The sequence below is a fragment of the Acomys russatus genome, chromosome 21, assembly GCF_903995435.1.
Source record: "Acomys russatus chromosome 21, mAcoRus1.1, whole genome shotgun sequence".
NCBI lineage: Eukaryota > Metazoa > Chordata > Mammalia > Rodentia > Muridae > Acomys > Acomys russatus.
The window spans coordinates 46,889,584-46,914,288 of record NC_067157.1 but is presented as its reverse complement, the minus strand read 5'-3'; the positions used below and the strand labels follow the sequence as shown (position 1 = coordinate 46,914,288).

At 43.4% G+C, this 24,705-nt stretch overlaps 1 protein-coding gene across 2 annotated transcripts in view; it reads left to right on the top strand.

Annotated features, from left to right (window-relative positions):
* Positions 1 to 24,705, top strand: part of Syne1 (spectrin repeat containing nuclear envelope protein 1) — a 454,246-nt gene that overhangs the window by 234,209 nt on the left and 195,332 nt on the right. For both annotated transcript variants that reach the window (XM_051164670.1, XM_051164671.1), the window contains 12 exons: positions 165 to 318; positions 2,311 to 2,454; positions 3,479 to 3,643; positions 8,511 to 8,828; positions 9,734 to 9,889; positions 10,042 to 10,212; positions 11,141 to 11,467; positions 12,968 to 13,120; positions 13,495 to 13,662; positions 16,270 to 16,446; positions 19,495 to 19,641; positions 23,793 to 23,918. In XM_051164670.1, the coding sequence (XP_051020627.1) occupies positions 165 to 318; positions 2,311 to 2,454; positions 3,479 to 3,643; positions 8,511 to 8,828; positions 9,734 to 9,889; positions 10,042 to 10,212; positions 11,141 to 11,467; positions 12,968 to 13,120; positions 13,495 to 13,662; positions 16,270 to 16,446; positions 19,495 to 19,641; positions 23,793 to 23,918 (2,206 nt within the window). The remainder of the gene's footprint in view (positions 1 to 164; positions 319 to 2,310; positions 2,455 to 3,478; positions 3,644 to 8,510; positions 8,829 to 9,733; positions 9,890 to 10,041; positions 10,213 to 11,140; positions 11,468 to 12,967; positions 13,121 to 13,494; positions 13,663 to 16,269; positions 16,447 to 19,494; positions 19,642 to 23,792; positions 23,919 to 24,705) is intronic.

Genomic DNA, 24,705 nt, shown 5'->3' with positions numbered 1-24,705 from the left:
GTTTTCATCAGAAATTGAGAGTTGGATTTGGTAAACCAAGGCCAGCTATCTATCTCAGGCCTCTCAACTATCTGCTGGGTCCGAGGGGACCCAGTGCACATGACAGACATCTGACCCATGGAGATACCTGGATTAACAAACCTGCTGTTTCCAACTCCCTGCAGTCAGCTGGAAGGAGCGCTCTCGAAGTGGACAAGCTACCAGGATGACGTGCGGCAGTTCTCCGGCTGGCTGGATGCTATGGAAGGCAGCCTCACCGAATCCGACAGACAGCACACAGAGCTGCAGGAGAAAGTGACTGCCCTCGGAAAAGCCAAGGTTTTGGATTGCACACTCTTTGCATTCTGTCATAAACTTCAAGCCAATGTGTGGTCACCTAAGCACAGAGACATACACATGAAGAAATTAAACCCTGCGCTAAAATTTCTGAAAAAAAAAATGTTTAAGTGCAGTGTTGTTGGCAGTTGTTTTTACTCAAGAGTGAAAATTTTCTTTTCCAGTATAATCATATAGACCCAAGTTTTATGACACAGACCATTTAAAATTTGTCACTTCTTAATGTCAGAAATAGGGGCTGGAGACATAGCTCAGTGGTTAAGCAGATGGTTCTGCTCCTCCAGAGGTCCCGAGTTCAATTCTCAGCAACCACATGGTGGCTCATAACCATCTAGACTACGATCTGATGCCCTCCTCTGGCCTGCAGGTGGCCTGCAGATGTCCCTCATCCATGGAAAATAAATAAATAACTCTTTACTTTCAGAAGTAAACATACATTCTTTTTCTTACATTCTCTTGCACGACCACTGCTTTTCTTTCCCACCTGCTTACTCTCCCTCAATGCTGGATATTAAAGCCAAGGCCTTGTGTATGTCAGGCAAGTAATGTAGCACTGAGCTAAACCGTAGGCCCCATAGTGCTACTTTTGCACAATTTTGATCAACATCACATGGTCCATCTCCTCACCCAGGGCCCTTCCTTCCCATCCTCATATCATCACCAATAGTTCCTGCTGATCCATCTGCTTTGTATAGAAGCCATCATGCAAGGCTCCTAATCCTCACCTTGTCTCTTGTCGATCAGCTGGCTGCTATATTCCTGTAAAGGTGACCATCTCACCCACTAAGAGCCCCATGTTGCTCCCCCACCCTCCCCTTTTTTTGTTTGTTTGTTTTTGAGACAAAGTAGTATAGATCTGGCTGTCCTGGAGCTCACTCTGTAGACCAGACTGGCCTCAAACTCAGAGATCCTCCTGCTGCTGCCTCTGAGCACTGGGATTAAAGGCATGCGCCACCACTGCTGGACTTGTTCCTTGTTGTTTACAGTGTAACATTGAGCTCCCTCAGGGGTTTGTAAGATGGCAAGCAAAGGTTGTATTCTGATAGGAATATGTATACTCAATAATAAACATTTAAGTAAGTAATCATAACTTGGAGATATCACAAAGAGAAGATGTCACAATGATAGATCGTATGGTGTGAGACACTAATTTGGAAGGTTAACATAGACTGTTTAGAGTCAGAGCACAGGGACTAGAAAGGTTTGTGAGACAGGAGACAGGCAGATAGTGCCCTAAAGGACTGAGCAAAGAGAGTAGTCTAGCCAGAATCAAAGGCAGAGAACTCCATCATGTCGGTAGGCCAAGGCAGGAAGTGTCCTGGTGCATTATAGGATGAAGACTGCTGAAGCAGATACAGCAGGGGACGGTGCTAGGAGGTGACCTCAGGGAGGGCATGGGTGTCTTCTCTTGCACTGTGTTCAGGCCTCCAGTAGACTCTGTAGCCCAGTTTGCCCTAATCCTTACCTCTGTCAGAGACTCCTGTGAAAATTCAATTGAAAGTTAACAGTGGCCTGCAATAGGCAGAGAGAACAAGGGACTCTTTGCGGTGTCCCACATTGCCTACTGGAGAGGTGGGGTGGCGGGGTGGGGGTGGGGCATTTCCTGTTTCAGACATGGCTGAGGAAGAAGGTGGGGTGGTGATAGAGTGGAAGGCCATTTCTAGATAGAAAATTTTGAAATGTTCAAGTAGAAATAGAAAGCAGATAATTGGGAATTAGTGTCTCAGAGACATCCTGGACACTATGAAATACACATAGAAACACACACATGTACATACATATATATGTATATATACACATATACATATGTGTGTGTGTGTGTGTGTGTGTAGTGTTTTACATGCACACCTGTATGTATAAGTCAGGTGAACATATGGATAGCTAAAGGTCATTTGTCTCCCATATCTTTGCAAGGTCAGTGGTGTGCTTGTGCGTGAGTAACTCATCTTACTGTTTTATTCTTTTATTCTCTAGCTGTTGAATGAAGAAGTGCTGAGTCATAGCAGCCTGCTGGAGACCATTGAAGTCAAGAGGGCAGGCATGACAGAGCATTATGTCACCCAGTTAGAACTGCAGGAGCTGCAGGAACGACACCAGGCCATCAAAGAGAGGGCCAAGGTATGGCTAGCCAGAGTCATGTGGACTCACCCAATGTGGAGGAAGACTGCGACCGCTTACACACTGAATGATTTCCAAGCCTGACAACCTTCTGAAAACAGGACGAAACAAGCTAAATGAGTTTTAGTATTTTAAAAAATACCACTAACAAAATTAAACAAAACTTCAAATATTGCTAGCACCTCAAAGTTAAGGTGGCAAAATAATTCTCAACAAAAAAAACAACTAGAGATGAAACATTTTTCATAAAAATTTCAGAGAGCTTTGAGTTGAGAGCTCTTAAATTCTCTGTGATACCTGGCTATGGGAATTTTCTAAAGTAGAAGCCACTCACTGGTAGTATTTACCACTTGCCACCCAGGCTTCCCTAGGAAAATAACACCCTTTAGGAGGACATTCTATTTTAGTAGACAGAGTCCTGAAAAATCAGTCCACCAAGTCCAAATTCTCATTTAAGACACAATGTAAACATTTCAGTTCCCACTGCTAGCCATGGTGAATCTTAAAGGTAAAGTTACTTCATTTGTAGTATGTCCATCTAACATTTCATTGAAAACTCACAGGTCAGGCAGTTAATTCTAAAAGATCTTTGAGGTCTTTGTAGACTTAGATATTTTTTTCTCTATTTTGTTGGGGTTTTTTGTTTGTTTGTTTGCTTGTTTGTTTTGTTTTTTAGAAAGAGAAATGCAGTTTCTTTCATTCTTTTTTATTAGTTCCTTGAGAATTTCATGTAGTATATATTGAATGACTAAGTATGTTTTTCCAAAATTTCAAAAGTATAGTCAACAAGATGTTTCAGCAAGCAAAGCCTCTTGTTATTGAAGCTGGCAGCTAGAGTTTGATCCAGATTCCTAAGTCAGAAGGAGAGAGCTTAAAAGCAGCTGTTCTCTGCCTTTACAGGCATTCAGTGTCATGTGTACACACACCACACACACACGCACATACAAGGAAATTTAATTCCAAAAGCAAATTCTGCATTTGGTGGTATGTTTCTTTCCTAAGTCATTTTAAATGCCGGTTACAGGAAGCAGTAACAAAATTGGAAAAGCTGGTTCGCCTTCACCAAGAGTATCAGCGAGACCTGAAGGCATTTGAAAATTGGCTGGGGCAAGAACAAGAGAAACTTGACCGATGCTTGGCTCTGGAGGGTGACACCCATGCCCATGAGACAACACTGCGAGATCTTCAGGTAATTCTATCAGGAATCAAAGGGGTCCTTTCTATGAAAAATAATTTATTGTTTCAAGTGACAGGAAGTTAATGTGACCCCCTGCAGAGAGCTGGTACACATTCAGTTAAGGTAAGACTTGGTCTGGAACATTCACACTCCCATCCCTTGTTAGGCAATTGAAACCAACAAAACCAGCCCTTGGAGGCGCCCTTCTGCTATCAGGGTGGCCTCTGATCAGAGTAGCTACTGATCTAGGGCGTGGTGTTGGCTGCCATGCCTCTCTATTGCTCTCAGAAGGACAGTTTCAGATGAAGACTAAAACAGCAGGAGCCAACAAAACATGCCAGGCTCTGAGGGATAGCATGATCTGTAGGCCCCTGGCTTCAGTCAAAATCTCTTGTGCAGGGCAGTGGTGGCACATGCCTTTAATCCCAGCATTTGGGAGTCAGAGTCAGGTGGATCACTGTGAGTTCGAGGCCAACCTGGTCTACAAAGCGAGTCCAGGACAGCCAAGGCTACACAGAGAAACCCTGTCTTGGGGAAAAAACAAAAAACAAACAAACAAACAAGAAACTCTTGCACTCCTGAGGGTGTGGAACTTGCCTTGGAATTCTAGAAGATGAAATCATAGTAGCTAGAAGTGTGGACGCTCTGGACATGGACCACAGCAGAGGGCAAGACGTCAGATAGAGCGGATATGGATACAGTGGTCACAGCCCACATCCATACTCACTCGCCCAGTTACTCGCAAAGCAGATACTGTCCAAGCTTCAGCGCTTAACAGCGGTTTGGCCATTAATTTCAGCTGTTGAGGAACTTGCAATTTAGTGAGGAAAACGAACCCATGTGTACATTATTGTAAGTAGTGAGGTAAGGACAGTAATAGACTAGCACGGGGGATCTTATGGCAGCTTTGATCCCTCAATCATTGATACCCACAGTTAGGTAGGGGTTGGGAGGTCTCCCAGAAAAGGCTACTAGGAACACACAGCAAAGAATTGGAAAAGGCTGAGAAGACCATTCCCATGTTCCACTAGAGAGTGTACTAGAACTCCTTAACATATGGCTAAACCCAAACAGACTTGGTTAAGAGTAGCAAACTGTCCCGACAGCTAAGATGAGTTGGAGAAGCAAGGACTCTCATGGTTATCCCTGGTGTACACAACCCCTGACTTTGTGCTGAGTTTGAGGAAGTGTGGTGTAACGAGAGGTGAGCAGACTGGGCATTAGAAATCTCAGACTCCAGTTCGCCATGGGGCCTGCTTCTAGGTGACTCAGACACTACACTCTCCCACTCAGTTCCCGCCACACAGCTGTGACAGCTGAATGAAAAGAAACTATCTTACTTAAATGTCTGACCTAGTCATAAGATAAATACATACTCGAAGTTACACAAGTCACAATGTCATTAGGTGACTTAAGATTCTCATCTCCTGCGTTATAATAATATGTTTCCTGATCCATGACACCGTACAGGCATATGTGTGCGTGCGTGCATACACATGTGTGTACATGGGCATGTTATCGTTGTTTAAGACGGGGACCTGGTATACAGCCCAGACTAGCCTTGAACTCAGGATATTCCTACCGCAGTCTTTGGAATGCAGGCACTACAAGCAGGCTTCCCACACCCAACAGCTGTTACCATTTGCTTGCGAGCAATCGGCTTTGTTTATTTTACATTGCTCTCTTCCCACTGTAGTCCAGACAGACACCCCGAAAAGCGAATGCTGAGCTCTTTAAGCTACCATGGAGGGAGCCAGCAAGTTCCTGCCTAGAGGTTTCTCTTGATTTGGTCAGAAGACTCTATCTCACTGTAATCAGATTAGCATGGCTCCAGGTGAACTCCAGGCCCTTGACACCCATTCTTCTACACTACCTGACTTGAGTCCGCACAAATGCTGAGGAGGAAGGAGGGTGCGGGGCCAGGAAACAGTGGCGAAGCACCGTAACTCCCTGCTACACCACAGGCCTGCTCTAGGATTCTTACATATTCTCACAATGTTCAGTGGTGTGTGACTCTGCTACTAGGTGATATCAGATACAAGACAGCTTCTCTGATGCCACACAGTTACTGTGAGGGTAGATAAAAATAAGAAAACCTTAAACAATTGATCCAGTCATAAAGCAATTAAGTACTAGATGTTAGGCACATTGCAGTTTTGTGGACCATAGGAGCCAATTACTTTTCATAAGCTGAGGGTCTAATCTGATTCACAGAACATATATGCACAGTTATGTATCAAACGATGCTGCTTTCCCTTTGGCATAAATACTTGATATAGTGAGATAGATGAGAATTTATCTGGTAGAATGATAGTTTACATGATAGATAAAACTATTTCTATAAAACATGAGGGAGATAAATTAAGAAGACTGGGCTGGAGAGATGGCTTAGTGGTTAAGAGCACTGGCTGCTGCTCTTCTACAGGATCCAGGTTCAATTCCCAGCACCCACATGGCAGATCACAAATGTCTGTAACTCTAGTTCCAGGGGATCCAAGACTGTCACACAGACATACATATGGATAAAACACCAATATATGTAAATTAAAATAAATAAATAAATAAATAAATAAACCAACAAACAGGCTTGGCATGGGGACACAAGCCTTTAATCCTAGTATTCAGGGAGGCAGAAGCAGGAAAATCTCTAGAGTTCCAGGCTATCCCAGTCTACAAAGCGAGTGCAGGACATCCAGGGCTCTGTACACACACAAAAAAAAACTGTCTCAAAAAAAAAAAAAAAAAAGAAAGAAAGAAAGAAAGGAGATTAATAAATTAGAATAGTAGGTATCAGTTAACTACAGCCTATGGCCACAATGTCTGTGCATTAATATTTAGAATTTTAGGCTCACCAAGATAGGAAAGACGTTTTCTTTAAGACTGCCAAATACAAATAGCCAAAACACTATGATTGTAACATATATATAATTCCTGATTGTTTCATGGTTCTTCTTGTGGTAGGTAGTTTATTGTATATATGTAATAATATAAAGGCCTATGTAAAAATTTTAATAAAAAATTAAAAAAAAATAAAAGTTTTATTGATACTGCTGTGGCTGAATGACACACTCACAGGATTAAGTAATGGTAGGCCAACCCAAAGACCTACAAAACCTACAGTATTTATTACAGGAAAAATATGCAAACAAATTAAGGGAATTTTATAAGACATCACCTTGAAAAAAATTTAAGAATTTTGAAATAAAGCTTTTGTGCTTGTGTGATTAGTATGTAAATTTGTATTGTCTTGTTTCCTGTGCACACAAGTACACAGCATACAAGCTAACATTGACATTGCACTTAATGAAGGTGCTGCGTAACTTTGTAGCATGTGAGAGCTCTGAGTCTTCCTGGAAAACCCATCAAATGCTCACCATCTCAAACAGTTGTAGGCAACAGGCGCAGGGCTCTCTTTTAGGGGCAGGGTTAGGACAGTGTCACTTGATAGCTCAGAGTGGCCTTCACCTTGACATATATCGTAAGTTGCTCACAGATTGGTGATCCTCCTGCCTCAGTCTCTTCTGAATACTGGCCTCACATATGTGCACTGTTGCGCGAGTTTTGTTCTATTGGTTTTTCATTTGTTTGTATGGTACTAGGGATGTAAATCCAGGGCCTTTGCATGCTGAGCAAGCAAAACAGCCATCCACGTTACTACATCCTGAAAGAACGTGTTGCTGCCTTTAACGTTCATGGTGGGGGTTTCTATATGGTTATTTTTGTTGTAGATAATCATCATTCAATATGGATTGATTTTTTTTATGAATAGAATTTAAAGTCTATAATGCCATTTTGCCAGAGTATTTAAGGATATGGTGTTTCTATAAGAGGCAATACATGCTAATTAAGGTATGTTGATGCTCAGCTCTTTAGAATGAATCTTCGAGGCTTATACTGTAATCTAGGGATCTGTTTGTACTTGGGAGCAGCTAGTAGGCTGTGCAGTGATTCAGCCTTCCAGGTCTCAATTCCTACAAGGGGCACTGGTCCAAATTTTCTGGGTCACCATATTCCCTAGTGTAGGCACTATTTTTTTAACTCTGTTTTATTTGAGGTTGCTTAATGCCTCTACCACCCTTCCAAACCCCCCACCCCCACCCTAAGTAGGAGAGAAAGATTAGAAGTGACAAGGGACATAGACCTCTTTAGACTTAGTTCCAGCTGGTTAGGGTCACCGGGTTCTTTGGGAAAATACCAATGTCGTCAAGACATCCAGCAGTCCAGCAAAGAGCAAACCAGCAGCCGCCTTCTTCCTCTGTCTGTCACTTAGAAGCCCTCCCCAAGTCCTCAGAATTAAACTCTCTCCAGCTGGCAAAGACCATGCCCCACAAAGACCACGCCCCGCATGAGGCTGTTATCAGCTGTGGATAAACTAAGGCAGTCCCATATCTCACATTTCGGATTAAAACAAAAATATTTACATAGCATAACTTGAGTTGTTAAAGAAACCAAAACTTCCACTGCACCCTAGACCATACACCTGGAAGAGGTCTCCCACCCCTTGGCACATTTGTAGCCCACAGTTAACGCCTAGGCCACCAGCCTTTCCATGCTGTGTAAGACGCTTCTGGGCTGTAATAAGGCTAGGTTATTGCTCTAAGCAATAGTGCTTTTGCCTACAAGCTGAAAAAAAAATTAGATTTCAGAAACCTAATTGAAAAATTAATTGTTCTTTGAATTGGGAATTTTCAGGACCTTTCTCTAGACTTAGGAAGACAGTATTTGGTGTTAGGTATGTGTTTTTCTTCAATAGGGCAAAATGAAATCACTTTTGTCTAGTGTGGACCACAGGCTGGCCCAGCTGGCTTAGCTGAGACACGCTGACTGGTATGGTGTATGGTATGAGAGAGATCTGATGCCCGTTCACTTTCTCCTGTAGGAGCTTCAAGTGCACTGTGCCGAGGGTCAGGCCCTGCTGAACTCAGCCCTTCACACCAGGGAGGATGTGATCCCATCAGGCACCCCCCAGGCGGAGGACCGCGTGTTGGAGTCTCTCCGTCAGGACTGGCAGGCTTACCAGCACAGACTGACTGAGACCCGGACGCAGTTCAACAACATTGTGAACAAACTCAGGCTGATGGAGCAGAAGTCCCAACAAGTTGATGAATGGCTCAAGAGAATGGAGGAGAAAATTAGTGTCAGGAGCGAATGCCAAAGTAGCCGATCCACCAAGGAAACCCAGTTGCTTCAGATGAAGGTGCAGCTCTGGGGAATTCCCAAGTCTTGTCAAAGCAAGTTACCTTGCGCATAGTTCATAGTTCATTTCATGAAAAAAAAAAAAAATTCAGGAACTGTCTGTCTAAGGTGAATGTCTTCCAGGCTCTTACTCTGCTTATTGAGATCATTTAAAATAAATGAAATGGGTCTCTCTTTTTTTCCAACAATTACTTCTTAGGCTCGTCTTTAACTGAGTATGGTTTCATGCCGGGCCAGTGAGATGGCTGAGCAGGTGAAAGTGCTCGTTGCCTGTCCCTGAGTTTGGTCCCTAGGACCTACACTGGAAGGACAGACCACCTTAAAGTTTTCCTCTGACCTCCACACTCGTGGACGCACACACACATTAGTAATCCATTTTTAAAATAAAAAAAAAAAGAATACAGTTTTGTGAAACTATTGTGTTTAATTCTCACGTCTGCTGTTGACTTTTATAAATATATGTAAATGACAATCTTTTACAATTATGTTTTGATATGAAAGGCTTTTAACATAGTCCCTTAGGTTAATAACTCACAACTAGTTCTATTCTAATTTTTAGTTCCTTGCACATCCAAAATGATGAGTAGGCCTTGACAATTAGTTTCCATTATTCATTTCAGCACTTTAAAATCGACTAAACTGCAAGGGAAGCATTTAAGCATTTGAAAGGCATTTGAACCAAAGTATAAAATACAGAGGAAAGTACGCAGAGTCATAAATATACAGTTGCTACCATGACTTTTCACAATGATTATGTTTTATTATACTTTCAAAATAAATGCAGAATAAACGCATTCACAAGCACATGTAGAAGTTGTGTCCTCTTCAGAAGACACAGCCAGTATCTGTCTTATTTAAGAATGTCCAGGGTGAGCTCCTTTCTCTCTGTCCCTTATGTCATTTCAGAAGTGGCATGAAGACCTGTCGGCACACAGGGATGAAGTGGAGGAGGTGGGAACCAGAGCACAGGAGCTCCTGGATGAGGGCCGTGTGAGCAGCAGGATGGGCTGCCAGGCCACCCAGCTGACATCCCGGTACCAGGCCCTGCTGCTCCAAGTGCTGGTGAGCTTCCCCCTCCTCTCCCCACCAGGACCAGCTGGCACGGGGATCCTACGTGGTCTTTCCGCCTCCATCCACTGGAGATGCCAGTGGTCCACAGTGGCCCTGGCCCCAGGGCTTTTGCCTATGGTTCAGTCTTTTCTTTGCTTTCACAGGAGCAAATAAAATTCTTAGAAGAGGAAATCCAGTGTCTCGATGAGACAGAATCATCACTCAGTTCCTACTCAGACTGGTATGGCTCCACTCACAAAAATTTCAAGAATGTGGCTACCAAAATTGATCAAGTCAATGAAGCGATGATGGGCAAAAAGCTGAAGACGTTGGAGGTAGACATGCACCCTCCTGGCTCGACTTCCTCCCTCCCTCCTTCTCTCACGATCCTCTCCCTGTGCAGATGTAGACGCATGTGTGCTCTTCCCAACTCTAAGTGACTAATGGCCTTCAGCTCATCATTTTAATCCAAACGTGGTATTACACACACACACACATACACGCCAAGGCCAAAGCAGATTCTACTCACGTGTGGTGTCTGGTCATCCGAAATGGCCTCTGTGCAGCTTCCCTCCAGGCCTTAATTAGACAAAGCCTGGCAGTTAGATCTTAAAACCCATCCTAAGTTCCCACCTTGGTGCATTCACAGTAACCAAAACCTTTTGGGGGTTTGCTGTGGATAAAAGACACGTTGGGTTCCATTTGAAGACTATGATTTGGAAATGATGTAATGCTCAATACTTAAATCCTCTGTTGAACTGAAGAAGGGAGCTTCAGATTCCTTGACCAGTCAGCCCAGAAATAGGCTTTGAACGCTTCAAGGAAGTACAGGATGACTCCAAACAGAACCTGAAAACCTCCGAACAGGGAGTAAGGCCCACTCTGTATCTGCTTAACGCTTTCCCTCCGTGCTGACAGGTTTTATGTCAGCTTGACACAGGCTGAAGTTACCTCAGTGGAGAGAACCTCTACGGAGAAGATCACAGGATTGGGCTGTAGTCAAGCCCGTGGGGCATTTTCTAAATTAGTGATTGACAGGGGAGAGCCCAGCCCATTGTGGGCAGTGCCATCCCTTGGGCTGGTAGTTCTGAGCTCTATAAGAAAGTAGGCGGGGCATCAATTGCTGCCCCCAGATCCTTCCCCAGGAAGCTTTCAGTGATGACCTGTGTATGGAACTGTGGGTGAGATAACCCCCTTTCCCTCTCAAGGTGCTTTTGGTCATGGGGTCCCAGCACAGCAATGATAACCCAGTCTCTTCCTCAGGTTTTACTGAAAGACATGGAGAAGGGCCACAGTTTGCTGAAATCGGCTCGGGAGAAAGGAGAGAGGGCTGTGAAATTCCTGGAGGAGAGCGAGGCTGAGGCACTGAGGAAGGAGATCCACAACCACATGGAGCAGATGAAGAACTTGACTGGCACCATCCGGAAGGAGCACATGAGCCTGGAGAAGGGCCTTCACCTAGCCAAAGAGTTCTCAGACAAATGCAAAGTGCTGACCCGATGGATGGCGGAATACCAGGACGTCCTGCACACACCCGAAGAAGCCAAAATGGAGCTGTATGAGAAAAAGGCGCAGCTATCCAAATACAAGGTAGTGCCTTGCTACCCGCTGATGCTGACGCATGCGTGTGGAAGCCAGGCAGGGACCGAATGGGAGAGATATCACGTCACTCCTAGCGTGCTGAAGCGTACCCCTCTGTGCCCTTCTGCTTGCTGCTGACCCATGCAGCTGTGTGGCTAAATGTGCTGCCTTGGCATTGTCCTTTTCCATTAGGGACTACTATGCAAAAGTTGATCTACTCAATTCTACTCAATGGATCGTCTCAACAGTGCTCAGTTCCAACCCGAGAGCCTCACGTGGCTGAAGGCAGCCGTGAATGGCGCCCACCCCAAAATCATAAGCTTAAAAACATTATGAGATTTTTGCAGTTTTTTTTTCCTGTAACCAGACTGCATGATGCAAAAAGTGTGACCTTGGTTGTTTGCAACACGCGTAGCCCATGTGGTCACTTCTGTTCATTGTTTGCTTCACCAGTCCCAGACTCTGACTTACAGCAAATTACAATTGAGATGGCACAGTTAAAGACAATAACTTCTAATAGACCAATTATAGGTAAAAACCAGAGAATTAAGTTCCCGAAGGAACAGTAGCATTCTCTAAAGATACAGAAGATATGTAAAAAGGTAGAGAAAATTATTTATTTTACCTGTTCATACTTTCAACATAATCACCAAAGCTTACATGTGATGTATTGTCATGAATGGCCTACACATTTCTGCCCACCTGGAAATCTTGGCATAGAAGTACACACACACACACACACACACACACACACACACACACACACACACTATTTATTTATTTATTTATTTATTTATTTATTTATTTATTTATTCATGGCCCAGTGCCTTGACAGAGTTGTAGGCCATGTGGGTTTGAAATAGCCAAGAAGGTTTAGCAATAGTCTTTAAGAAGGACAGTATGCCAGCTCACTCCAAACTGCTTCTAAGGAAGCTTGTGGTATTTCTAGCTACTATGTGTGCTTGCCCCCCTCTCTCCATCAGGCCTGGCAGCTTGTCAGTGAAGATGCTCTCACAAGAATCACTTCCTCACCTCCCCCAATTCCCATCAAATTCCCGGTACCATTACATATGTTTTAAGCTTGTCTCAGCAAGTATGGTTCTAGACTTTCTCTACCCAAGGCCACCTTTAACTCAGGGTGCAGCAGACTTCGTGACTACCAAAGTGATAGACAGTCCTTCACTCTGCATTTTGTTGACATTTGTCTCTGCTGAATGTAAAAAAAGGGAAGCAGAAAATAGGAGCTGTGTTCAATTTAGCTAAATGAAATTTTTTTCTTCTTCTCTGCTATGAGAGGCCATTCTGTGTGTATCTTTCCTTTGTGTAATATTTGAAAATGGCACTAGCTATACTCTCTCTTTAATGCTTGTCATTTACTGATTCAGTAAATATTTGCCAGATCCTTCTCTGAGGCTGGTGGTGTCGTGCCTGCCACAGGCCCCTGTGTATTTTCTTCTAATTCACCCGGATGAGATGGTTGTTCCTCCCTTTTTGTCTCTGTGATTCAAGTCACTACAACAAATGGTGCTGTCCCACGAGCCGTCTGTGACCTCAGTGCGGGAAAAGGGCGAGGCACTTCTGGAACTGGTACAGGATCAGATGTTAAAGGACAAGATGCAAAAACTTCAAAGTGACTTCCAGGACCTCTGCAGCATAGGAAAGGTAAGGAGAGGGCCACACTGTGAGCGCTGACTCCCCAGAACCGAGCCTGCCTCCTTCCTCTGTGGCGTAGACTTGAGGACTGCCATGGGTCAGAGGCACAGGGAACAGCATGATAGCTGATTTTTTTTTCATTCCCGATGATGATTTTCTACATAATTAGTTTCTTATTAGCTGCTGGAGATGGAGCCTGTGTATTTGGCTATATTACCCATACTCTCTACCCCTGAGCTGCACCCCAGCCCCGTCCTGGTAGTTTTCTGATACAATTCACTCTGCCTAGCTTATGAGTTACCCTAGATATTTTCACACATAACAGAATTTTGAGTAGGTTTTGGGCTCAAAAGTCAACTTGGGCAAACACCTGGTTTTTGCAGGAGCGTGTCCTCAGTCTGGAAGCAAAAGTCAGAGACCATGAAGACTACAACACTGAACTCCAGGAGGTAGAAAAGTGGCTGCTGCAGATGTCCAGCCGCCTGGTGGCACCTGACCTTTTGGAGACAAGCAGCCTAGAGACCATTACTCAGCAGCTCGCCCATCACAAGGTACAGCTAATCTTACCACAGGGTGGCTTTGTTTTCCCTGGAGCTGCGTGTGTGTGTGTGTGTGTGTGTGTGTGTGTGTGTGTAAGTGCAGCTGTGAATAATGACTGCTTCATGAACCTGGTGTGAGTCTTAAGGACAGCTGACAATTGAGAATTGTCTTGGTTAGGCTTTCACTGCTGTGAAGAGACACCATGGCTTACAGTTTCAGAGGTTTAGTCCATTATCATCATTAGTAGGGAACATGGCGGAGTGCAGGCAGACATGGTGCTGGAGATGGAGGTGGGAGTTTTACAGTCTTGACCAGCAGGCAGCAGAAGGAGACTGTGTGTCACACTGGGCAGAGCTTGAGCATAGAAATTCAAAGCCAGTACCCACAGTCACACACTTCCTCCAACAAGGCCACGCTCCCTAATAGTGGCACTCTCTATGGGCCAAGCATTAATGCACAAGACCCGATGGGGGCATCCTTATTCAAACCGTCAAAAGAGCCATTGCACTTGATACTTGGGAGAATAAAGAATACACAAGTCTCAGTACAATCACACACCTGTCCTAGCAGGGACATGAGCCTCTGGGGCATAGTTTTTCCTACTCCCATCTCACCTCATAACTGTGCTGAAAATTATAGGGAATGCAATCTCATGATCCACAAAGAACAGCCCTGAGAATAGACCTTATCTTTGTAGGTCTGTGTTCTTAGTAACTATATGGCCTGCTCACACATGGCCTGTGGATCGTTTTATGGGATGAGCTGCCATGATCTTGATGAGAAATCATTTATCGATACTTTATGGTATGCCATGAATGCCATAAGCCTCTTTGTCAGAGGAAAAATTTCACCTCACAAATAGGAATCGAAACTAATAACCTTTGACCAGACTCCCCTGGACATACCTGACGCCTTTTGATCCTGGAAGCTAAGCGGGCTCGAGTATGCTCAGTACTTGGGTGGGAGATGAGCAACTGTTGTGCTGATATTTTCTGTGAGGCCGCCAAAATGGATTGTTCTATTTTGTATCCTACTGCTATGATAAATACTATGACCAAAAGTGAGTTGGGGAGGAAAAGATTTATTTCACCTCACAGCTTACAGTCCATCATGAAGAAGAGTCAGGCGGGAGCTCATGCAGGAACAGAAGCAGAGAGCATGGAGGGATGCTGCTTACTGGCTTGCTCTCTATGGCTTGCTCAGCTGTTTTCTTATATAACTCAGGACCAATTTCCCAAGAGTGGCTCCACCAACAGTGTGCTGGGCCCCTGCACATCAATCATTAATCAAGAAAATGCTTTACAGACTGGCCCAGGGACCAACTTCATAGTAATTTTTCTCAGTTGATGTTCCTTCTTCTTAGATGACCGTAGCTTGTGTGATGTTGACAAAAAACTAACCAGTACATATCCTAATCCAGTAGATAGTCCATCCCTGTAGACAGCAGGGTGTGGTTTCTCCCTCCTCCTCCCCCTCTCCTTCCCCTCCCCCTCTAGCTCTCCTTTCCCTTTCTTGTCTCCTTCCCCCTCCCCCTCTCCCTCCCAGGATATGATATTTCTGTTTCAAGCAGTACAAAAGTGATTTCCAATTGGGTTTTGTGTCCTCTAGCCCAACCCTACCACAAAAGGAGAGCTCAGCATTGCTGAAGTTCCACCCATGGTTCCTTTATGTAGAGATGTATCTTCCCCAGCATCCTTATGTTGGGATGTGTCGTTTGTCATTAGCTTTGTGTGCCCTGTAATAACTCAAGGCTGATTTGACAAGCTTCCTTCTTGGTTCCTGAACAACCTGCGAGCATCCTCACTGGATAATATATGTGAGAGCAGTGGTGGGAGCTGACGTCCAGAAGGAAGTGTCCCAAAATGGGAAGCTTGGCTGTTTACTACTGAGTTACTTTGATAAAGACCTCTCTGTGCTTTAGCCCCTCAGCTGCATAACAGTGGCACCCCATGCCTATTAGCACTTATTTCTAATTTCCAGGCTACAGCAGGCAATTACCTGAAAACATGATAGTTACTTTTATTCATATACATGTTAGAGTAGTGAGTAAGTAGTAATTATATTGTCAAAGGCAAAATCCATGCCTATGTTATAACACAGATTTGTCACATAGATGGACATCTTGTAGCTTGGCTGTATTACCATAGCAGACACCTTTCTGACACCAGCTCTGAACACACTGTAGTCTTAAGGTCACTTCACTGTCATGTGGCTGATACACAACTCATGCACTCTTCCCATTGGTGGCTTCCTGAAATATGCATTTGTTTTTTTGTTTTGTTTTTACTTAATGCATAACCTAGATACATTGCAAATGTCTTTTAAAAGGTTTGTTACACAATAGAACTAGACCTTAACCTTGATGCAACAACCAAGAGGTTATTTCAAGCTGAGAATGGAATCCTGGGTGTTGTCTATCTTCTTCTTCTTCTTCTTCTTCTTCTTCTTCTTCTTCTTCTTCTTCTTCTTCTTCTTCTTCTTCTTCTTCTTCTTCTTCTTCTTCTTCTTCTTCTTTTTCTTCTTCTTCTTCTTCTTCTTCTTCTTCTTCTTCTTCTTCTTCTTCTTCTTCTTCTTCTTCTTCTTCTTCTTCTTCTTCTTCTTCTTCTTTTTCCCTGCAGGCAATGATGGAAGAAATAGCAGGTTTTGAAGACCGCCTGGACAACCTTAAAACCAAAGGTGACACTTTGATTGGCCAGTGCCCGGACCACCTGCAAGCAAAGCAGAAACAGAGTGTACAAGCTCACCTCCAGGGCACAAGGGACAGTTATTCTGCGGTCTGCAGCACAGCCCAGAGGGTGAGTGCTCTAGAGTATCCCATGCAGTGATGGGCTGAATAGGAAGGCCAGCTTTTCATAAATAAGATGGATGCCCAAATCTGTGGGGTAGCTTTGGGGTTTTGTCAGACAGAAAATAAGAAGATGGAGTTCACACAAAACAAATGTGTCAGGTGTATGCTCCAGACAGACTGAATGCAGACATCAGTTCCATCCAATCCTTTAGACCGAGAATTGATTAAGAAAGTATATTAGGCTCAGATGTGGCTCCCTTGGTAGAGTGCCTGCCTAGCATACACAGAGCCCTGAGTTCACCCTCAGCACACGTAAGCCAAGAATAGTGCCACATGTCTGTAATCCTAGAACTACAGAACTAGAGTCCACATGGCCTGAAAATCATAGTTATCCACATCACATTGTATTTTGAGTCTCAAGTTAGCCTGGGCGATGTGATACCCTGTCTCAAAAATAATAAATAAATAAATAAATAAAGTTAAAAATTGTTTGCTAAATTGGGTGTGATGGCTCATGCTTATAACTTCTGTCCTTGGAAGACATAGGCAGGATGGTTGCCATGAGTTCAAGGCTGCAAAGGGAGTCCATCCAATTGAGCCCAATGTCTTCTTACTCTATCTCAAAGCAAGCAAAAGGAAAAGTTATATTAAGTTTTTATTTATTTATACGGCATCAAAATTCTTCTATCGTTTGCCACTTATTTTGTAGCACTAAAGTATATGCATTTTAGTCCCCCCTCCCCCATTAATTGTTTAACACCATGAAGGCTGGTTTCTATTTTAGCTCAATATTTTTTGGGCACTTGAATAAAAATGGAAAAAGTGGATTAAGTCCACATCAGTTTTGAATTGTACTTTAATGGGTGACTTTCCACAAAAACTACATTCTCAATGTCATAAAAATAAATCTCAATAAATAAGAATTGTTCTTTAAATAAAAACTAGTATTGTAAGCAAGTTGATTTCTATTGTTGTAGGTTTTAGGTCTTGTTATTTCCACTCTTGGATGTTTTGTTGTTGGTGGTGGTGTTTTGTTTTGTTTTGATTATTTGTTGTTTGAGACAGGGTCTTGCTGCATCATGCTGGCTGACATAGAACTCACTATGTAAGCCAGGCTAGCCTCCAACTCACAAAGATCCACCTGCCTTTGCCTTCAGGATGCTGGAAGTAAAGGTATGTGCCACCACACCCAGCTATTGTAGAATTTTTAAATGATGCCAGAAGGTATGTGCACCACACCCAGCTATTGTAGAATTTTTAAATGATGCCCGATGTTTCTGTCTGTTTTTAAGGAATTCCATTGTGTTTTCATTATTAGGCTTGGCCAGGGGGAACTAATGAGATACCCTGGAAATGAGAGTGATCTGTATTTGTAATGAGAGAAAAATAAATAAATTATAGATATTAGTTGATTTCTTAGACTTGAAAAATTCACCTTGAAAACATACTTTTCTTTTCTTTTGAAATGAAGATTACTAAGTTACACTGGCCAGCCTTGAGCTAATTTTATTGACCAAGGTAGCTAAGTTGGTCAAGTTGTTGAAAATGAATTAATTGAATAGCCATATCAGAAAAAAAATGTATGAATGAGTCCCAATTGTGGTTCTTTTTATAAAATTTTCAGACTTATTTTATGTGTATGAGTGTTTTGCCTGAATATATGTATCTTAGCAAGAGTTTCTGTTGCTGTGAAGAGACACCACAACCAATGCAATTTTTAAAAAATATTTATTATTTTTATTATTATGTATATCGTTCTCTGCCTGCATGTACACCTGCAGGCCAGAAGAGGGCATCAGATCACATTATAGATGGACGCGAGCCACCATGTGGTTGCTCAGAATTGAATTTAGAACGTTGGAAAACCAGTCAGTGCTCTTAACCAGATGGATCTCTGAGCCATCTCTCCAGCCCCCGCAGCAATTTTTATAAAAGAATTGGGGCTGGCTTACAGTTTCAGAGCTTTAGTCCATCATCATCATAGCATGGCAGTGTGCAGGCAGATGTGGTGCTGGAGGAGCCAAGAGTTCTACATCTTAATCCTTGGGCAGCAGAAAGGGACTGGATGTGTTCCACACTGGGAAAATCTTGAGCATAAGATACCTCAAAGCCCGCCCACACAGGGACACACTTCTTCCAACAAGGCCACACCCACTCCAACAAGGCCACACCTCCTAGCCACACCCACTCCAACAAGGCCACACCTCCTAAAAGTGCTGTTCCCCATGGGCCAAGCGTTCAAACACAGGAGTTTATGGGGCCATACCTATTCCAACCACCACAGCATGTATTATACTATATATGTGCACAGTGCCCCACAGAGAAGAGGTTGTCAGTCCCCAGGGGCTGGCCTTACACATGGCTGTGAGCAGCCATGTGGTCCTGGAAACCAAACCTGGGGCCTCTGCAGGAGCAAGTGCTCTCAACCACTGAGCCATCTCTCCAGTCTCTGCACTATAGTTCTTGTCTCAAACTCCTCCACTTCTCCATGTACTATTACTTATTTCTACTAAGGCTTGAGAAACAAAGTAGTCTAGTTATGTTTTAAGGTGGATCTCCGTGAGTTCGAGGCCAGCCTGGTCTACAAAGCAAGTCCAGGACAGCCAAGGCTACACAGAGAAACCCTGTCTCAAAAGACACACACACACACAAAATTGTTTTTTATTCTTTTTGTTGTTGTTGCTTTTAGCTCCTAGTTTAAACAAAAACTATGATATTTATAATACAGAGGAAGAGCTTCCAGACTCTCTGGCTTATGTTCTTGAGAGTTTATTTCAGTGGCTTCATGGATCCTAACACATTTTGCCCCTTATAGGAACCAGGCCTGTTATTTATAATATTGATATATGTGGATGTATCGAGGAATTATAAACTGGGCTGTGGCCATTTCATTTTATATCATTTTGGAACGCATGCAGCCATGTTAGATATGTGCACGGTGCTAGGGAGTCCTGGGGATTTCAGTGGACTGGCTCAACATGCTTATTCATTTACAGTGACGTTTGTAGAGACAGAGGCCATCTCTCACATCCCGACACTGCTCTTTCTGGCTCAGGTATACCGCAGTTTGGAGTACGAACTTCAGAGGCATGTAAGTAGGCAAGACACCCTGCAGCAGTGCCAGGCGTGGATCTCTGCAGTCCAGCCAGACCTGAAGCCCAGCCTACAGCCACCTCTCAGCAGGGCGGAAGCCGTTAAGCAGGTAGTGGAGTCCTGGAAGTTTGTCATTCTTATGAGTCATTTGTTCATTCAAAACTGTGCTGGCTTCTGGGAATAGCAAAGGATTAATAGTCTATGTTCTGACCACGGAGATGGAGGGAACATGCGTGTGTGGACTGGAATAAAAAGAATGTGGGAGCCGGATGGTGGTGGTCCACGCCTTTAATCCCAGCACTTGGGATGCAGAGGCAGGGGGAATCACTGTGAGTTCGAGGCCAGCCTGGTCTACAAAGAGTCCAGGACAATCAAGGCTACACAGAGAAACCCTGTCTTGAAAAAACAAAAAGAAAAAAAAAAAAAAAAAAAAAGACAGTGGTTCTTTCACTAAAGGCCAACCCTAAGACCTTATCAGTGCGTGTCTATTGGCTCCATCACTTAGTTTTTCCGAGCTTGAGTTCTCTCTTGTATGAAATGATGCTTGTAAGTACAGCTGTTACTCAACATCCGTGAGGAGTTGGCTTCCATGACCCTGTGGATACTACAGTGTGCAGGAATTCAGTCCCCCATTGGAAATGCTGTGTGTGATATTAGCAATGATCTTATCTCTCTCCACCCAGGTTCTTTAGACCTTCTTTAGATTATTCTGAATACTTAATGCAATATAATCCTGCAAAAAATAGCTGCTATATGACGTTCTGTAGGCAGCTGCGACGAGGCAATGTGTCTGTGCATATTAATGACAGACACAATTTTGGTCTTTTTCAATGCTTTTAGTGGGCTGAGCCTGTGTGTACAGGCTGGAGGGCCAACTGTACACACACCTTGGCCTATGCTGAAGTTCAAATGTCGTCTCACAAAGCAATGCCAGTTGTAGACAGAAAAGCCGTACTGACTCCCCCGCTGTTGCCTTTTTCCACCCACAAATGAGGGGCTTAGGAAGTGATGGCTGAGTGGCAGAAAAGAACGTTAATTGTGTCACAGGAAAGGAACGTGTTGCATAGTAGTGTAATCTCTGTAGGCTTATAATCAGGCTACTACGGAAACTTCAGTGGAATATGCAGTATTTTTTAAACCTTTGTGCCTAGCAGATTACTACATAGAATCTTGTGGGAATGTATTAGAGACGAATTCACCTGGGGATGTTATTACTGCCAGATGAACTAATGGTATCAAGTAAACGTTTCCATTTTCTTACCTCGGACGTCGGTGTAGCGCCCTGTGCATCTCATCCTCATAGAGAACGTGCTCATTTACCCCAGCATGCACTGGCTTCAGTGATGTGCGTTATGTAAGTCATAAAGACATTCACACCAGGATGCACATCATACTTTGGAAGGCACTGCCATATCAGAAAGAACTGAATGTGCTTTTTTTTTTTTTTTAAGCCAAGAAACAGTTGAAGGCTATTTGGATTCTGACTTTTGAATTTTACACAATTTATTACGTACTAAAATTATATGAAACAACAGGTTTCCCTGTGGCATGCTTGCACATCTCTGGTCACATCTTTTCTGCCCTCTCTTTTTATTTATTTATTTATTTATTCATTCATTCATTCGTTCATTCATTTATTCATTCGTTCATTTATTTATTTGATTTTTAGAGGCAGGATTTCTCTGTGTGTTTAGCCTTGGCTGTCCTGGACTCACTTTGTAGACTAGGCTGGCCTCAAACTCAAAGAAATTTGCCTGTCTCTGCCTCCATGGCGTTCCACCACGCCCAGCCCTTTTTCTGCCCTCTCTTACTCTACCCCTGCCTCTGCCCTCTCTTACTCTACCCCTGCCTCCATCCATGCCCCTATAACCCTGATTTACTCTCAAGTTTGTTCTTTTTTTAAATTTCCTAGAGTCCACATTCAAGAAAAAGCATGATGCTTGTCCCTCTTAGTCTGGCTTGTTTTGCTTAGCACGGAGACCTTCAGCTCCACCATTCTGGTTTATGGCAGAAAATCAATCCCCATCATGTCCATTGGCTACATTTTCTTTGCACTATGAGCTTCCTTGAGTCACCCCTCTTCTGGGTGGCCTTTATTACTGATGTATTCTAATTAAAACGTTCCAAAACAGAACTTAATTTTTCTCCTTTGTTGCCACACAAAGGGAAGCGATGCTAAACAAAGTCTTTCTCAAGTCCTTGAGTGTGGTGCTCTGAGCCCCACTGCCCGCCCACAGCCTTTCCATATGCCTGCCTCGCACTTGAAAGTAGCCACAGAAAGAAATTAGAGGCTGTGGCCCATCTGGATCTGAGACACTAAAGGCGGAGGAATTTTGTTTTGTCAAATTTCCTTTCTTTGCTTTGTTCCCACTAGTTAGTGTTTTCCTTGCTAGATGCTGTCTTCATGCCAGACTGTACAGGCCCCTCACAGAGGACTAGTACGGACAGATGGCTGGAACATCCCACCACTGAGGAAGCCACGAGAGGCAGATTTTGAGTCAAGCTTTGACCAGCATCTGCATGGTGGCCCCAAGTTTCATTTTGGCTCCCCCATTTTGACTCTCTCTTGTAATAAGCACCCCATAAACACACGTACCAGCAGTATTCCAAGTGACCACAAGAAAATGCTGCAATAATCTGATTATGTTCAGAATCACATGTTTTTATAAGGCATGGAATAGGAATTGGGGAGATGAGAAAAAGTATGCCATATTTACCTATGAAGTTAATTCTAGAAGTAATCATTTGAAACTGTTTCTATAGGTCAGAATTAAGGTAATTTATTAGTCACAAAATATATTGTTATCCTTTAAATTACATGTATTTTAAATATTTTTGTTATTTTTTTCTTAAGGTTTTTTTTTGAGACACAGTTTCTCTGTGTAGCCTTGTCTGTCCTGGACTTACTTTGTAGACCAGGCTGGCCTCGAACTCAGGGAGTCCATCTGCCTCTGTCTCTGCCTCCCCAAGTGCTGGGATTACAGGTGTGCACCACTGCACCCAGCTGTATCTTTTTACTTTAAATTTAATTTAATTTGATTTTTCGACACAGGGTTTCTCTGCGTAGCCTTGGCTATCCTTGAACTCACTCTGTAGATCAGGCCAGCCTCAAACTCACAGGGATCTGCCTGCCTCTATCTTTCTAGTGTTGGGATTAGTTGAGTTTCAACTCAAATCTTGATTACTCCCTTGACCTCTGCTCTGTTCCTCTGTGCCAGCCTTTGCAGCCATGACGCACCTTAGATTCTCCCTATCCTTTTTTTTTTTTTTTAATATTTTTTATTATATATACAGTGCTCTGCCTGCATGTATGCCTGCAGTCCAGAAGAAAGCACCAGATCTCATTATAGATGGTTGGGAGCCACCATGCGGTTTCTAAAAATTGAACTCGGGACCTCTGAAAGAGCAGACAGTGCTCTTAACCTCTGAGCCATGTCTCCAGCCCCCTATCCTGTTTTGTGGCTCACTTCCTAAATCTGTCCAGATCTAACTATCTGAGCAGTCTTCAAGATAATGCTGTGTGTGGAGGAGCAGGCCTTTCTCCATGCAGTTTAGACTCTCACCACCTTTCCTTTCGCCCGCAGTACTTTGCGAAAGTCTGCCAAACATCCACTACCTTGTCTGTCCTTAGAAGAGTGCCAGTCTCATGAGAGCCAAAGTTGTGTTGTGTGGACCACTTTATACTTAGTGTCTGAAACATATACTCACTGCTAAACATCTGTAAAGAGACCATGCTTCTCTGTTTCTATGAAGAAGGAAAACAAATATCTATCACATAAGCCCCTCTTGGGCTTTGATCTAGGGCAGAATGGGTGATGATTTCTCGCAGAGGAAGGAACCCCAGCTTCTCCCCGCCACCCCGACTGTGGCCTTGTCTCCACACTATACACAAACATGGAAATACGCAGAGATGAGTGTGCTGTGATTTCTGTTCCTGAAGTAAAAAAACAAACAAGGATGCTGGTAGAAATACCCGGAAGGCCTTGAGACAAGCCTTGGGTTTTTCTCCCTTCCCGGACCACGCAGACAGCTTTAATTATAATATGAAGCAGATGGCTGGCAAACATATCCACCAGTGTGTTTGGAATTCTCCCCCATGAGTCACAAATATATTTCAGGACAGTGTTGAAAACACTGACATAACAGGATGATTTCTGAAATCTCAATAAAATGCTACCAACCACACAGCTCGCTGCCTAAACAGTGCACCCCTACTTCTCTCCGACAATACTTTTTCTTTCTTCTTCTTCTTCTTTTCAGGTCAAACACTTCAGAGCCTTGCAAGAGCAGGCAAGGACGTACTTGGATCTCCTCTGCTCCATGTGTGACTTGTCCAACTCCTCAGTGAAAACCACAGCCAAAGGCATTCAGCAAACAGAACAGCTGGTAAACAAACACACACACACACACACACACACACACACACACACACACACACACACACACACACAAAACAAAACCTGCCCATGATCGCAGCATATTGTTTTGTCTGTTATATTCTCTTCTTCTGAGTTCGGAGGTTATAAGGTTTAAAAAATACATTTCTTGGGATATTCTTGCTCTAATCCTCTAAGATCCATAATAATGAATCAATATATGAATTTTTGTTTGTTTGTTTTTTGAGACAGGGTGTCTCTGTTTAGCTCTGGCTGTCCTAGACTCACTTTGTAGACCAGGCTGGGTTTGAACTCACAGAGATCCTCCTGCCTCTGCCTCCTCAGTGCTGGGATTAAAGGTGTGCGCCACCACGCCTGGCTTCAATATATGAATTTTAGCCATCATAGAACATAGATACTAATGGAGGGGAGTCACAGCTGAACTGTGTAGTTCAGTCCCTACCACTTGTACCTTCCTCCACTTTAATTACCAGTTTCTTTCTCTCTGTTTTTGAATTCCCTTGCACTTTTTTTTTTCTGTTCTTTTCTCCCTTTCCATCCTTTTCCTTAACTAATACTCAATCTCAAGAGACCCTTCCCCTAGCTCCTTTATATCTGACTTGCCACTGGGCTAGTGCTTAAGTCCTTCCAAGAGGTGATATATTCAAATATCATCAATAGTTGTAAAAAATTAATTTTACACTTCCAAAAGCCAGAAGAGCAGATCTAAAGACAGTCTAAAACATTAGTAGGGCAGTGTGTGGCAGTGTAGAGAATTTGAGGTCCCACCACTGGGC